The sequence below is a fragment of the Nerophis ophidion genome, linkage group LG04, assembly GCF_033978795.1.
Source record: "Nerophis ophidion isolate RoL-2023_Sa linkage group LG04, RoL_Noph_v1.0, whole genome shotgun sequence".
Classification (NCBI taxonomy): domain Eukaryota; kingdom Metazoa; phylum Chordata; class Actinopteri; order Syngnathiformes; family Syngnathidae; genus Nerophis; species Nerophis ophidion.
The window spans coordinates 63,534,890-63,551,002 of record NC_084614.1 but is presented as its reverse complement, the minus strand read 5'-3'; the positions used below and the strand labels follow the sequence as shown (position 1 = coordinate 63,551,002).

The following is a 16,113-nucleotide window of genomic DNA, read 5'->3' as shown; positions in this document are numbered from 1 at the left end:
ACTGTTCAGGAGATGACTTGAAAATCTTAGCCGATAATATTGAAGAGGAAATGGGTAAAATAAAATTGTGGTTTGATATAAATAAACTATCTTTAAATTTGGAAAAGACTAAATTTATGGTATTCAGTAATAAAAGAAAGATAGAAGTTAGTTTATCCATAAACAATGTGAAAATTGAGAAGGTGTCTGAAATCAGATTTCTTGGAGTCATCTTAGATGAAAAGTTGACATGGAAAGCTCATATAATGCATGTGAAAAATAAGGTATCTAAAAGCTTATTTATTTTGAACAAGGTTAAATATAGTTTTCTGTATAACACAATGAGAATGTTATATTGCTCAATTATTCTACTTTATTTCAATTATTGTGCAGAAATATGGGGAAACACATATCACAGCAACATAATGCCTTTATTTCTTTCACAGAAAGGAGCAATTCTTATCATGTTTAAAGTAGGACATAGAGACCACACAAATGCACTCTTCATCAGGTCAGGATTATTAAAACTAAAAGACATTGTAGAATTGAATACTCTATTAATGATGTTCAAAGCGAGAAATAAAGTCCTTCCGAAGGACATACAAAAGTTATCGGTGTTCACATCTGAAGATGAGAACCACAGAAGGCCGTATGACTTTAAACATCCAAGAGTGCGAACAAATTTGAAACAAATGTGCTTGTCTGTTGCTGGTGTGAAAGCATGGAATTCTTTAAACAAAGACTTAAAAAAGCTGTAAGAATATCTTTAAATTTAAAAAGAGTTATAAAAAGAGAAAACTGGAATTATATCAAACTTAATTTTTATTTACATTGGACGTGTCATTGTAAAAATGCTTAAAGGAAATTTAAAAAGTATGTAGGAGTGTGGGTGTTAGTGGAGGGAACAGTTATGAAGTCATCTAAAATAATTTGTGTTGAAAAGGGGGCAGATAAATATAAGAATAGTATTCTTCCATCTGCTCCTTTCTGATCATGGAAATGTATAATAAACAAAAAAACAATGAAAGTGTCAATTGTACGTGGCGTATACAGTGGGGCAAAAAAGTATTTAGTCAGCCACCGATTGCGCAAGTCCTCCCACTTAAAATGATGACAGGGGTCTGTAATTTTCATCATAGGTACACTTCAACTGTGAGAGACAGAATGTGAAAAACAATCAAGGAATTCACATTGTAGGAATTTTTAAGAATTTATTTGTAAATTATGGTGGAAAATAAGTATTTGGTCAATCATGCAAAGCTCTCACTGATGGAAGGAGGTTTTGGCTCAAAATCTCACGATACATGGCCCCATTCCTCTGCTGTATCATCCATGTATCCATTTTGGTATAAACTCAACTCGTCGTGTTTGGAGGAAGAAGAATACTGAGTTGCATCCCAAGAACACCATACCTACTGTGAAGTATGGGGGTGGAAACATCTTGCTTTGGGGCTGTTTTTCTGCTAAGGGGACAGGACGATTGATCCGTGTTAAGGAAAGAATGAATGGGGCCATGTATCGCGAGATTTTGAGCCAAAACCTCCTTCCATCAGTGAGAGCTTTGAATGGTTGACCAAATACTTATTTTCCACCATAATTTACAAATAAATTCTTTAAAATTCCTACAATGTGAATTTCTGGATTTTATTTTCACATTCTGTCTCTCACAGTTGAAGTGTACCTATGATGAAAATTACAGACCTCTGTCATTATTTTAAGTTGGATAACTTGCACAATCGGTGGCTGACTAAATACCTTTTTGCCCCACTGTATATCTGCATTTTCATGAAAGGAATACAAATAAATGATGATGATGACGATCATACAGTAAATGGGAGGTGCAGCACAGGGATCAGGGAAATGGAGACGTAGCTAAAACGGGTCCTTCATGTTTGATTAAGCATCATGCCTGTTAAAACCAAACTACAGCCAGTTGCTGAAATCATATGTAAGATATCACGTTTTGCTCTGAGAGGTCACTCTGGGCTCTGATAACACGCATTGAATCGCGCATCTGTCGCCAAGTGGCTGCACTGTATCTGAGGCGCGCAGCTTAATGAAATCCCATTTACTCTGTGTGACATGCTCATCATTTGCTACGCTTTGTAAATAGATAGTTGTGAGGCCGGGGGTGGGGTTAAATACTCAAATAGTCCCGCCCCGCCCCGCGTTTACGCTTTCCCTCAAGGTCATGACACCAGGACGGTGCTGATGACGGGAGCCCGCCTCAGCCTCGGGTTAATGAGAAGCGATAACTGTGAATCATGGCTTTAGTGCAATGTGTCAGGATGGATTGATAGCATCTGGACTATGGATTAAATGAGCCACAATAGCTGGAAATGTGTTTTCAGCTATTTACATTCACAGTGGAACCTCCACGTCTCACTGCATTTTTTGTGGGGCAAATAGGTAGCACAAAAGGCAATTGCTTCTCTTTGTTTAGCTTGCATTAAACTCTCTCTGAGTGTATTTAGCTTTTCCCTTGCTATTTCAACGATTGTTATTTATAATGCTCTTAGAGGTCACGCTTGTGCTAATTAATTCTGCTTCTGTCCCCAATATATGTAAAAAAAAAATGATACGAGTCAGAATACTTCAAATATGTTTGTCATTTACAGTGCAAGCTCCAAATTCAAAAGGTCTTCTAGATACAAATTAGAGCTTGACTGATATGTTTTTCTCTAGGCCGATAATGATACCGTTTATTAATAGTCGAGGGGGCCAATAAGGGATATTTATATATTTGCGGTAAAAGTTAGCTAAACAATGCTAATTTACATCAGTAAACAGCTAGACAAGGCTTTAAGTTCTTTTTTCCAATTTTTTTTTTTTAGGAAACTTCGGATCTCTAGCGACATAATTTTTAATGTGGGGCTAATGTGGTTAATTTAGCACCAACAAAAATATGGGGGTTTCACAAACATCTTTTTTACCTGTGTCTAATGCTGCGGGTCACAAGAGTATCAACATTTACATTTCAAAATATAGAAAATCTCTTGGGAAAATTAGTAAAAACATGTGATGTGTCTACATCACAATAACTGGCTAGCCACTCAATTGTATCCTTTTTTATAACAGTTTATGGATTTAATACATTATAAGGCAGGGGTGTCAAACGTACGGCCCACGGGCCGGATCAGGCCCGCGAACAGCTTTTATCCGGCCCGCGGGATGAGTTTGCTAAGTCAACAAATTAACCTAAAATTTTTCAATGAAAGAAACAGCTCTTCTACATGTGTCTACTAGATGTTGCAATAGCAGATCTTTATATCTCTGGATGATGGTACATATGTACAAAATAAATCACATGATATTAGTACATCAATCAAGGAAAATGATCAAACTACATACATGGCATACTGTAATTGGATTTTGATATTTTTTTTATCTTGATAGATTGAAAATGAACACAATTGAGTTGACTGATGAACATTATCACATCATTCATTCAGAAAATATATATAAATAAATAATGACAAATAAAGATAGAATATACTATTAACCGCAACATGTAAGTGTAAAAAAACAACAACATTATGAGTTGTACATTTTCAGAATGTGCTTCTTCTCATTTTTAACACAGAAAACAATCCGAAGGTGTCTTTATTTTTAAGTTATCGTGCAGGGATTTTACCAGTCCGGCCCACTTGGGAGTAGATTTTTCTCCTTGTGGCCCCTGATCTAAAATGAGTTTGACACCCCTGTTGTAAGGGGTCTTTTTGAGGAACCCGGAAATATTGCGATCATTTAAGTAAAAGCTACTCTGGGCTCCTTTTGCGTAGCTTATATATGAGACGGACATCATCCTGGATGTTACAGAAAGTTTGAGAATATGTAAGCTCGTCTTACCTTGTCCAATAAGTCTTCTATTTGTCAGGATATTTACACAATGTTTGGATTCTTGGCACAGATATATTTTCTGTCATTTTAATGTCCATCCATTTCTGCCGCGCTGTTTGATTCACGGGAAATGAAACTTGTGGCGCTCTTTTAGTGATCCCACGCCTGCCCCAAGTGTTTGCGAAAGGAGGCCTGTTGTGCGAGTCCACGGCTGCAGTAGCAAAAACAAACATAACGAGACAAGGAAGATGCCCGAAAAGAAGGACAAAAACTGGATTTTCCAGCAAAAATAAAGTTTGGACAGGTAAGCAGAGGAGACGTACTGTACAGGAGAGAAAGGGGAACATGGCTGCGTTGAAAGCAGCTGAACAGGCCGCAGCAGGGTTCTCACAAGAACTAAAATAAATGCCCTTTCAAATTACAGAATATATTTTGGAATAATTATTGACAGTGAGAGTAATTTTGCTTTTAAAATTAATTTAAAAAAGATTGGGTTACAGCAAAATTATTTATTAATTTTAAATACTAAATACTGGTATCATGAGTGTATATGGTATCAGCTGATGTTGTTCTGTTCTACATGTCAAAATGCCAAAATCGTCGTTGATAATCGGTCGATCGCTATTAGAAATCCAACAAATTTCTTTGGCCGTCAAAGCTGGCACAAAAGCCAGAACTCATTTCACTCTGAGTGAGTTTGGCTTTTTCGTTGTCTTCTTTTGCCCTTATGAAATAATGTCATTATTTCACAGAAATCATATGCGTTATATAATCACAATGAGCTACTCTCGGCCTCATTGCTTGCATTGGATCACACAAGCTAGGTGAAATGTATCCTGTGTGACTACAGTATGAAGTCTATTGCTATCATTAGCTAGCAGTCACTTGCTAATGATGCATTTATTGTTCCTTTTTACACTAACAGTAATGCTTAAAAAGGAGCAGCAAGACTTACATTTTAACTAGGGCTGTCAAAATTAACGAGTTAAATCATGTGATTAATCACAGAAAATGATCGCATGAATCGTGTACACACTTATTAATCATGCAACTTATTTTAAACGCACAAGCTCTTTTACCTTAACCGTCATACAGTCAGTGATCATATGAATGCATACATTGAGGCAAACAATTAATGTGGAGACCCTAAATGGTTTGCTTGCTGGCAAATTTCTATCCAAAATAAAACCTGAAATAAATTTAGATAAAACTGTCACCAAGTTTTGCACAAGTGAATGAAATGCATTCAAGTAAAACGTTTAAAAAATGTTCCTGCATGACATTCTGACAATAAAATTGTATTTGTGTACGAATCCATCCATCCATCCATTTTCTACCGCTTGTTCCTTTCGGGGTCGCGGCGGGTGCTGTAGCCTATCACAGCGGTATTCGGGCGGAAGGCGGCTTACACCCTGGACAAGTCGCCACCTCATCGCAGGGCCTTAGTGTACAAATATTGTGGTCAATTCTGAAGGAAATTTTTAATATGCACTTGAGTAATCACTTGTGATTAATCATGATTAATCCAAATTCCACAATGTGGTTAATCAGATTTCTTAGCATTTATTTATTTTTAGTCAAATCATGATTTTTTTTTTTTTAAATTGAAAACACTTCCATGTAGTCTACATAACATGTAATGGTGGTTCTTTGGTCCAAATGTTGCATACTTTGTTTTACAGACCGTTTTCAAGCAGCTTTCTGACCGTCTCTTCTTATTTACGTGCCTCCACTTGGACTGCGTCTTTTCCCCGTCAGCCATGTTGTGGTTTTTAGTGCTTCCATAGCGAGCCTACTGACAGATATAAGTTAGAACTAAATGCTACTTTGTATTAGAAATGGCAACAGTGGAAGATGCACGTGCATGTATTGTTTTTTAAATATCTCCGCCATGCCTCCATGGTTTGATTTAAAATTTTCTGGACTTATGCAGATCCCAAATACACTAGAGCAGGTACTAATGGGTAAACAAAAAATTGGTTTTGCTTATTATATCCCACTTGAAATATATGCTGGACAGTTGATACAGGTTTTATTCAAGCAGGTTTGACCCTGAAATGGATTGTGGTGTTCCCTCAATCATCACACGGTTAAGTTCCAGACCCCCCATGGGATATGAATTTCCATTTATTTTATGATTTATATTAGAATTATATGCCTCTGAAGTCTTTATTAGCTCTCCACACAACTTTCACACACAATTTCTTTGCTCTCAAAACACTTAATACACCCTCAAGACCAACTTAATTGTTTTACATGTAACTTCAATGGATACTCAAATCTCAATGTACTTAATAGTACTTTAAAACCTGTGATACAATTTGTCTTTATTTTAAGTGGTAACTTAATTAGAAAGTAGTTTTATCGATCAACCACAATTCAGTATCAGTCAATTTCCATTGAAAAGGATGTGATCGGCCAATGCCGATTAATGCCTTTCAATGCCGATAAATAAACTCCATTTCGTATAAGTATTATTATCACTGGAGGATAAGACTAAACATGTTACACACTGAGTAGGAAAAGCAGCAGCAAATAAGACGGTATACTTATTGCTAAATGCAAACTGGAAACACCGCAAATAATAAGTGCTTAGTAAAGTGTGGATGGTAGCGTCTTACAGCAGGAAGTAAGCAGATATTAGCAGGAAATTAACAAGCATAAGAGTCATAAAGAGAGGACAATATAACATCAACTGTTGGTGTGTAGCGACACACTTAATGGGAGGCAGGATAAATCAATATAGGGTTGAAACCAAGGGTAGTATCTGTATCAGAGTGATTAAAATGATATTGACATTTAAAAAAAATTTTTGGGGGACATTTTTGTTATCGTTAAGAGAATCCCTGAGCACAGGAGCAATTGGAGGGCATAAACCAATGCGGATTAAAATGATTTTTAAGTAGCAATTTTTGCTTTTGTTTATTTATTGTGTACTACTTGACTTAGTTTCGATCAAACAATAATTTGTATGTAATAAAAGAGAATTAGGAAAAAATATTGTGTTCATATCGTTACACTGCCATCTGGTGTTTTCTGATTATAACTATAGTTAAAATTGACAAGGTAAACGGTATAGAAAATGGATGGATGGATTAAAATGTACAAATAACACATGTGATCAGTGTCGGTGATCTCACTCATGGATGATCTGAATCATAAAACCCTGATCAGAACACCCCTACTTTACAGTAAGCATTTTTTTTGGCAATTTAAGGGTGGGTCCTCTATTTGAGGTTTTTCACCATTTGCTGGAGGTTTTGGAACAGAAAACCCACAAATAGCCAGGATCTGCTGTTTCTATTTCCATGATTTCCTATGAGGGAAAATAGCTTTAGAGCAGTGGTTCTTAACCTTGTTGGAGGTACCGAACCCCACCAATTTCATACGCGCATTCACCGGACCCTCCTTTTTTTTTAAATTCAAGACAAAGTTACCGTATTTCTCGGATTATAAATCACTCCGCTGTATAAGTCGCACCCGTGAATTGATTAACGTGGACCCCGACTTAAACAAGTTGGAAAACTTATTCGGGTGTTACCATTTAGTGGTCAATTGTACGGAATATGTACTTAACTGTGGAATCTATTAATAAAAGTATCAATCAATCGCTGAAAATGCATAATAAAGAAGGGAAAAAACATATATAAGTCGCACTGGAGTATAAGACGCATTTTTGGGGGAAATTTATTTGATAAAATCCAACACCAAGAATAGACATTTGAAAGGCAATTTGAAATAAATAAAGAATAGTGAACAACAGGCTGAATAAGTGTACGTTATATGACGCATTAAATACCAACTGAGAAGGTGCCTGGTATGTTAACGTAACATATGGTAAAAGTCATTCAAATAACTTTAACATATAGAACATGCTATACATTTACCAAACAATCTGTCACTCCTAATCGATAAATCCCATGAAATATTACACATCTAGTCTCTTATGTGAATGAGCTAAATAATATTATTTGATATTTTACGTTAATGTGTGGTAATAATTTCACACATAAGTTGCTCATGAGTATAAGTCGCACCCCCGGCCAAACTATGAAAGAAACTGCGACTTATAGTCCGAAAAATACGGTATATGTTTTTGGTAACACTTTAGGATGGGGAACACATTCTAAGTAACAAAGACTTAATTTAGAGTTTTTTGGACACTCTGGCAACATATTTTTTAAGAGTTATTTGGTTAGGGTTAGGATTATAATAAGCATTAATAATAGGCATTAATAAGTACTTAATAATGACTAGTTAAGAGCCAATATGTTACTAATTTGCCTGTTAATAAGCAACTAATTGATGGTGAATATGTGTTCCCCATACTAAAGTGTTACCATGGTTTTTTTTACTGGTGCACAAAATGAACCGTACATGAACATCACCTTGTTCAAACAACAAAACTAAACTCACAACAAATTACACACCTGCAAATCAGTCTGACTTCTGCTATTGTTGTATCTGTAATACGCCGATTGGGAGAAGTTTTTATTTACACGATGAGTCGGGTGTGTTTTGACTTACGCCAGGGGTAGGGAACCTATGGCTCGAGAGCCAGATGTGGCTCTTTTGATGTCTGCATCTGGCTCTCAGATAAATCTTAGCTGACATTGCTTAACACGATAAGTAATGAATAATTCTGTTGGTAATCGGTGTTAAAAAATATCATTCAGAATATAAAACTTCCTCATGCATCTTAATCCATCAATCTGTTTTCCTCCACACCTGTTCATTAATGCTAAGAAGTATTTTATTTATTATTGGTTAACTTCAGAATAACAATATTATTAAAAAGAATAACAGACTTATTATACTCTAAAAATGTTGGTCTTATTTATAAATGCACACATTTAGTTGTATTCAGTGTTAAAAAAATACTATATGCCTCTCACGGAAATACATTTTATAATATTGGGCTTTCATAGCTCTCTCAGCCAAAAAGGTTCCCGACCCCTGACCTATGCCAAACCCCTGAGCCCGACTCACCGAACCCATAGGGTTCGATCGAACCCATGTAAAGAACCACTGCTTCAGTGGTTCCACTGCAGCAAAGAGATTTTTTTTTCTGCCACTGTCTCTTTATTTTTGTATCCCTGCTTATTCGTTTCCATTTGCGAGCGAAAGCGATTCTTTACCACAACCAAGTATGCGTCTCCTTTTTTTAAATGATCCCGTTAAACGAGGCGTGTTTGAGTTCTGAGTTGTTGCACACAAAAAGACAAAAGTCTGCCTTGTCAGGGGGAGCAAACACACCTCTGCCTCGTGTCCTTGCCTGACTTTTATATTTGCTGCAGTTCAATTTAAAACAATAAAAACACACGTCGCAGCTTAGAGAGGATACGCTGAGCTTCTAACACCACAACAGAATTAGTCCGATCAGATGCAATACGACCTCTTGTAAGCAGGCTGGCCCATCGGGTCAGAAAATCGGAATGTTTGGAAGTGACGAAAGGTGTTCGGAATAAATAAAGATATTGCGGCTGCAGCCTGGTGACATTCGCTTCTGTCGTTGGCGGCCATAATAACAATATTAAAGGACCTGATGCATTGACTTTGCAACACATTAGCAAGTCTGCTTGCATGGTCACAATATTAAGTACACCTCATGACAGCCAATACAATAATGCTGTTCTTTTTATTGTCCTTATATTTGTTATTTTTTGTTTTTTTTTAAATGCATTTTATTATTGTTAATTACTTTCATTTTAGCTGACCTTATCAGAATCTTATCAAATTATACATTGTGGGGGTTTAAAGCCCCATGATCTTTATCTGTCTGTTAGATCACAACCAGAAAATACAAATACATATATTATTTATGAATAAAAACAGTCTCTCTTTAATTAGTAGGTGGCTCTTGACAAGCTTATTTATAGTTGGTGTTTAAAACAGCACAGAGCTCCAATCTTATAGAGCATTGGTGTCAAACTCTGGCCCGCGGGCCAAAATTGGCCCGTCGTGTAATTTCATTTGGCCCTTGAGGCAATATCAAATTAAGATTAGAGCTGGCCTGCCGGTATTATACAGCGGCGATGCCTCTGTAACACTGCATTCACCGCTGATACTCATACTTGCCAACCCTCACGATTTTCCCGGGAGACCCCCAAAGTTTAGTGCCCCTCCCGAAAATCTCCCGGGGCAACCATTCTTCCGAATTTCTCCCGATTTCCACCCGGACAACAATATTGGGGGCGTGCCTTGAAGGCACTGCCTTTTAGCGTCCTCTACAGCCTGTCGTCACGTCAGCTTTTCCGCCATATAAAAACGTGCCGGCCCAGTCACATAATACATACGGCTTTAACACACAGAAGTGAATGCAAGGCATACTTGATCAACAGCCATAAGGGTCACACGGAGGGTGGCCGTATAAACAACTTTAACACTTTTACAAATATGCGCCACACTGTGAAGCCACACCAAACAAGAATGACTAACACATTTCGGGAGAACATCCGCACTGTAGCACAACATAAACACAACAGAAGAAATACCCAGAATCCCTTGCAGCACTAACTCTTCCGGGACGCTACAAAATACATCCTCGCTACCACCAAACCCCGCCCTCTCCAATTTTTATTTAAATTTGATTTGATATGCCATTGATACTTTTTAATAATTATAATTCTAATTTAATTATAATTTTGCATCTGACTATAAAGTTATATAAGCCTTGCCTGTTTAATATTAAATGCAAAACTTGTTTGGGTCCCTATTAAAAGGTTCATTTGTTCAACCTTAGTCCGTGGCTTTGTTCAGTTTTAAATTTTGGCCCACTCTGTATTTGAGTTCGACACCCCTGTTATAGAGGATATTTGACTTGCAGTATGTCCTTGAAAACAGAAGCGCAATACTGTTACATAGCGGATCTTTGACTAGCAGTCTGTCCTTAAAAACAGCAGAGTTCCTGCAATATAGATCATCTTTGACTAGCAGCATACTGTTGGTCCTTAAAACAGCACCGCACGAAGTTGTGATATACATATAAAGGATCTTTTACTTTTTTGCAGTCACACGTGAACAAGACCAGAGTACTCCTGTCATAAAGGGAATTTGATTTCACAGTGGCTTCTGTCATATACCAGATCTTCGACTCGCAGTTGGTCCTTAAAAACAGCGTAGCTCCTTCAATACAGAGGATCTTTGATTAGCAGTAAGTCTTTAAACGCAGAAGAGTGCTTGTGTTACATGTAGGATATTTGTTTTGCGGTAGGTCTTTAAAAGCAACAAAGATCTACTCTTATTTACATATAGGATCTTTAACTTTTTGCTTTACTCCTTAAACAGCACATTGCTACTGTTATATAGAGGATCTTTGGCTAGTAATTGGTCCTGCAATATAGAGCTTCTGCAATCTTCGACTGCTAAAACAGCAGATCACTATATAGGATCTTTGTAATAGAGCATTTAAGCAGAAGAAGTCCAAGAGGATCTTTGACTAGCAGTTTGTCAGTTAACACAGGAGAGAGAGAGCACTCTTGTCATTCATAGGATTTTTGACTTTTTACATTGACACAAGGAACAAGAGCAGTGTACTCATATCATTGAGCATATTTGACTTTTTGCAGCAACTCCTGTCATTTACAGGATCTTTGAGTGGCGGTCCTTAAAAACACCCCCCCTTCAATACCGAGGATATTTGATTAGCAGCATGTCTTTAAAAGCGGATGAGTGCGCATGTTATATATAGGATATTAGCAAGTGTTCCTTAAAATAACAGAGAGCTCCTCTTATTTAAATATAGGATCTTTGACTTTTTGTAGTAGATCTCAAAACAGCTGTATGCTACTGTTGTTACATAGATAAGCTTTTATTAGTTGCTAGTTCTTAAAAACAGCAGAGAGCTCCTATTATTTAAATACTATCTTTGACTTTTTTGCACTCAATCCTTCAAAAACAGCTGTGTGCTACTGTTACTTAGAGGATATTTGATTAAATGATAAATGGGTTGTACTTGTATAGCGCTTTTCTACCTTCAAAGCGCTTTGACACTACTTCCACATTTACCCATTCACACACACATTCACACACTGATGGAGGGAGCTGCCATGCAAGGCGCCAACCAGCACCCATCAGGAGCAAGGGTGAAGTGTCTTGCTCAGGACACAACGGACGTGACGAGGTTTGTACTAGGTGGGAATTGAACCAGGGACGCTCGGGTTGCGCACGGCCACTCTCCCACTGCGCCACGCCGTCCCTGGCTATAGTCTTTAAAAACAGCAGAGAGCTCCTCTTATTTATAAAGGATATTTGACTTTTTGCAGTAGATCCTTAAAAACTGCAGTACACTACCGTTACATAAATGATATTTGACTAGTAGTTAGTCTTTAAAAGCAACATGGTTGACTAGCAGTAAGTCTTTTAACGCAGAAGTGTGCTCATGTTATATGTGGTATATTAATTTAGCTGGTAGTCTTCAAAACAACAGAGAGCTCCTCTTTTTTACATATACAATCTTTGACTTTTTGCAGTAGATCCTTAAAAACACCTGCATTCTACTGTTACATCATTACATAGTTGGTCCTTAAAACAGCGGAGTAGATGATCTTTGACTGGCGATCTTTGACTGGCAGTTGGTTCTTGAACACAGTAGAGAGAGCACTCTTGTATGGGATATTGGACTTTTTGAAGTCACACATGAACAAGAGCTGAGTACTCCGGTCATAGAGGATATATGACTTTTTGCAGTGGCTCCTTCAAACAGCAGAGGGCTCATGTTACATAGAGGATCTTTGACTGTCAGTTGGTCCTTAAATTCAGCAGAGCATTCCTGTCAAACAGAGGATTTTGGGGTTTTGCAGTCACACCTGAACAAGAGCAAAGTACTCCTGCCATAGAGGATCTTTGACTTTTTGCAGTCTGTCCTAAATATTAGCAGAGCACTCTTATTGTATAGAGCAGTGATTTTCAAATAGGGGTACACGTACCCCTGGAGGTACTTGAAGGTATGACAAGGGGTACGTGAGATTTTTTTTTAAATATTCTAAGAATAGCAACAATTCAAAAATCCTTTACAAATATATTTATTGAATAATACTTCAACAAAATATGAATATAAGTTCATAAACTGTGAAAAGAAATGCAACAATGCAATATTTAGTGTTGACAGCTAGATTTGTGGACATGTTCCATGAATATTGATGTTGAAAATTTCTTATTTTGTGAAGAAATGTTTGGAATCAAGTTCATGAATCCAGATGGATCTCTATTACAATCCCCAAAGAGGGCACTTTAAGTTGATGATTACTTCTATGTGTAGAAATATTTGTTTATAATGGAATCACTTGTTTATTTTTCAACAAGTTTTTAGTTATTTTTATATCTTTTTTTCCAAATAGTTCAAGAAAGACCACTACAAATGAGCATTACAATACAATTTAATAAATCAGAAACTGATGACATAGTGCTGTATTTTACTTCTTTATCTCTTTTTTTCAACCAAAAATGCTTTGCTCTGATTAGGGGGTACTTCAATTAAAAAAAAAGTTTACAAGGGGTACATCACTGAAAAAAGGTTGAGAACCACTGATATAGAGGATCTTTGACTATCTGCTGTAGCTCCTTAAACACAGCAAAACACTCATGTTGTATGAAAGATCTCTGACTAGTATATATAGAATAGACAGCTTAAAAACATCTGAGCAACCCTTTCATATAAGGCTCTTCGCTTGGGATTTTTTGACAAGGGCCTTAAAAACAGCAGGGCACTCCTGTCATATCGAGGATCTTTGACTAGTGTTAACATATTGCCTCTGTTTTAATCAATGACCAAATAAAAATGTAGTGAGGTGAAAATTGACATTACAGACTGCAGCTTGTCCTTAGCTTTCTAAAATTGTGTCCCCCGACAAATTTCATGATCCAAACAACGACACCGTAGGGTCTTTATGTCCACCTGACCCGCATGTAGTGATCGCACTCCTTGCGAGAACGAGGAGTGTCGCCATCCCGTGCAGATTCCCTGCATATCTTTCCATCTTTTTTCTCCCTTATGGACCACAGCGACTGCCTTGCCTTGGAGGAGGGCGACTGGCGGCATCATCGATTACCTGTGCTCTCCATCGATCGAGTCGTTTATTTTATTTATTTTTTCCAAAACTGCCCAACCTACTTTGGATAGTAATGAACTTGGCATTAATAATGCTGCAGGACTTTATGACTATAATGCACAGAGGCCTCACTCAGTCTAACGACTGGCCTGCAATAATTCCCCTTGAATGACACGCATAGATGACATCAATGCTGTTATTTATGGATAGTGCCTAATTAAAGATGAGATAAAGATGGATGGATGGAGAGGGGACGGGGACGGGGGGGGGGGGGGGGGGCATCTTTTGTGTGCCCATTTTTTTCCCCCTAATGATGCATGCAGACAGTGAGCAGTGATGGTATGTTTCACCTACAGTCAAGGTGCTTCTTCTTGGGTCCGCTCACTTCGTGCGTCGTGGCCTTGCACACGGCTTTGCTGATGGCCGAGCCGCTCATGCTGTGCTGCGCGACGGCGATCCGGTCCGTCAGCGTCGGTCCGGACATGGTGAAAGCGGTAGTGGCGACGGGAGGAGGCGGAGGGAGGGATAGTAGAGGACGATAAAAAATGTCTTTAACGGCGGGGAGGACGGTATACTGCCCTATGTGAGGATCGCTAGTGCGGCAGCAAGCACCGACGCTTCATGCGTTTCATAAAACCAACATTCGGCTTCCCCAGTGCGGAAATAAAACAAAGCTTGACGGCAAAAAGCTGTAAAGTCCCAGGTGTCCCTGAACGTAGCTCGACGCCGGCAGGATTAGGCTACACCGCGGATATATATATTGCCTTCAAAATAATCCCTAATTACCATCAAAGAGACACAATATCACCCATGATGATGCATGTCTCCTTGGTTCAAGACGATAGCAGGAACATTTTGTCCTCCCTTTGTCACCATCTCTTCTCTCGGTGTCGCCAGTCTTGCTACAAAAGGCTGAATTCCTCTATAGAGGTCGCCCATAGGCTGATGCTGATTTGGTGAGCGTGCGCGCCCGTGTGCGTGCGTGCGTGTGTAAAATGGCAGTACATGAATCAGGTGACTAAGCAAAGAGCGAATTGGACCACTTCTCATGTCACTCACGGGAGGGCGTCTTAAAGCAAACGGGCTTGAATTCGTTTCATTATAACACAACATGTTTATTTGTATTATTCGCACACGTACTGGGTTGAAATGCAAATAAAAAATAAAAAAAATCATAGATGACCACCATGTACCCCACCAGGCAGCCTCCTGTCTATTCTTTATGATACTGTTTACATACACCGACAATCAGTTTTATGTTAGATTGAAAGGGAATAAGCGGTAGGAAATGGATGGATGGATGGATGATTAGTCACCTCATTAGGTACACCTAACACAAGCCCACAAACAGTTTTTATCTGGCCCGCAGGAAGAGTTTGCAAAGTATAAAAACAAGCCGAAATTTTAGAATGAAAGAAACTGCTGTTCTAAATGTGTCCACTAGATGTCGCAATAGCAATTATTTGTATCACTGTAGATTATGTATATAAAAAAAAAAATCACATGTTAGTGCACCAGTTGAGGAAAATGAGCAATCTACTTGAATAATATCCTGTAATTTGCTTGTGATATTATTTTTTAATCTTGATGGATTGAAAATGAACACCAATGAGTTGACTTATTATCCTATCATTTATTCAGAAAGTATAAAAAACGACAAATAAAGTTAGAATACTATTAACCGCAACATATAAGTGTAAAAAAAAACGACAACAACATTATGATTTGTGCAATTTCAGAATGTGCTTGTTCTATTTTTAAAGGCCTACTGAAATGAGATTTTCTTATTTAAACTGGGATAGCAGGTCCATTCTATGTGTCATACTTGATCATTTCGCAATATTGCCATATTTTTGCTGAAAGGATTTAGTAGAGAACATCCACGATAAAGTTTGCAACTTTTGGTCGCTAATAAAAAAGCCTTGCCTTTATCAGAAGTCGAAGACGATGACGTCACCCGTGTGAGGTTCTCCTCACATCCTCACATTGTTTATAATGGGAGCCTCCAACAAAAAGAGCTATTCGGACAGAGAAAACGACTATTACCCCATTAATTTGAGCGAGGATGAAAGATTTGTGGCTGAGAATATTGATAGCGAAAGACTAGAAAAATAAAAAATAAAGTTAAAAAAAAAACAGGCGATTGCATTGTGAGCGATTCAGATGTTTTTAGACACATTTACTAGGATGATTCTGGGAAATCCCTTATCTTTCTATTGTGTTGCTAGTGTTTTAGTGAGATTAT

The 16,113-nt window shown here is 37.8% G+C and overlaps 3 protein-coding genes across 3 annotated transcripts in view; 2 read left to right on the top strand and 1 right to left on the bottom strand.

Annotated features, from left to right (window-relative positions):
• The window catches only part of LOC133551710 (phosphatidylinositol-binding clathrin assembly protein-like), a 40,700-nt gene extending 25,872 nt beyond the window's left edge, over positions 1–14,828 (bottom strand). The window contains exon 1 of the mRNA XM_061898706.1: positions 14,223–14,828. Within this exon, the coding sequence (XP_061754690.1) occupies positions 14,223–14,352 (130 nt within the window). The 5' untranslated portion in view covers positions 14,353–14,828. The remainder of the gene's footprint in view (positions 1–14,222) is intronic.
• Positions 1–16,113, top strand: part of LOC133551711 (ras-related protein Rab-39B-like) — a 41,421-nt gene that overhangs the window by 3,118 nt on the left and 22,190 nt on the right. The window lies entirely within an intron of this gene.
• Positions 1–16,113, top strand: part of LOC133551709 (RNA-binding protein 4B-like) — a 54,296-nt gene that overhangs the window by 34,414 nt on the left and 3,769 nt on the right. The window lies entirely within an intron of this gene.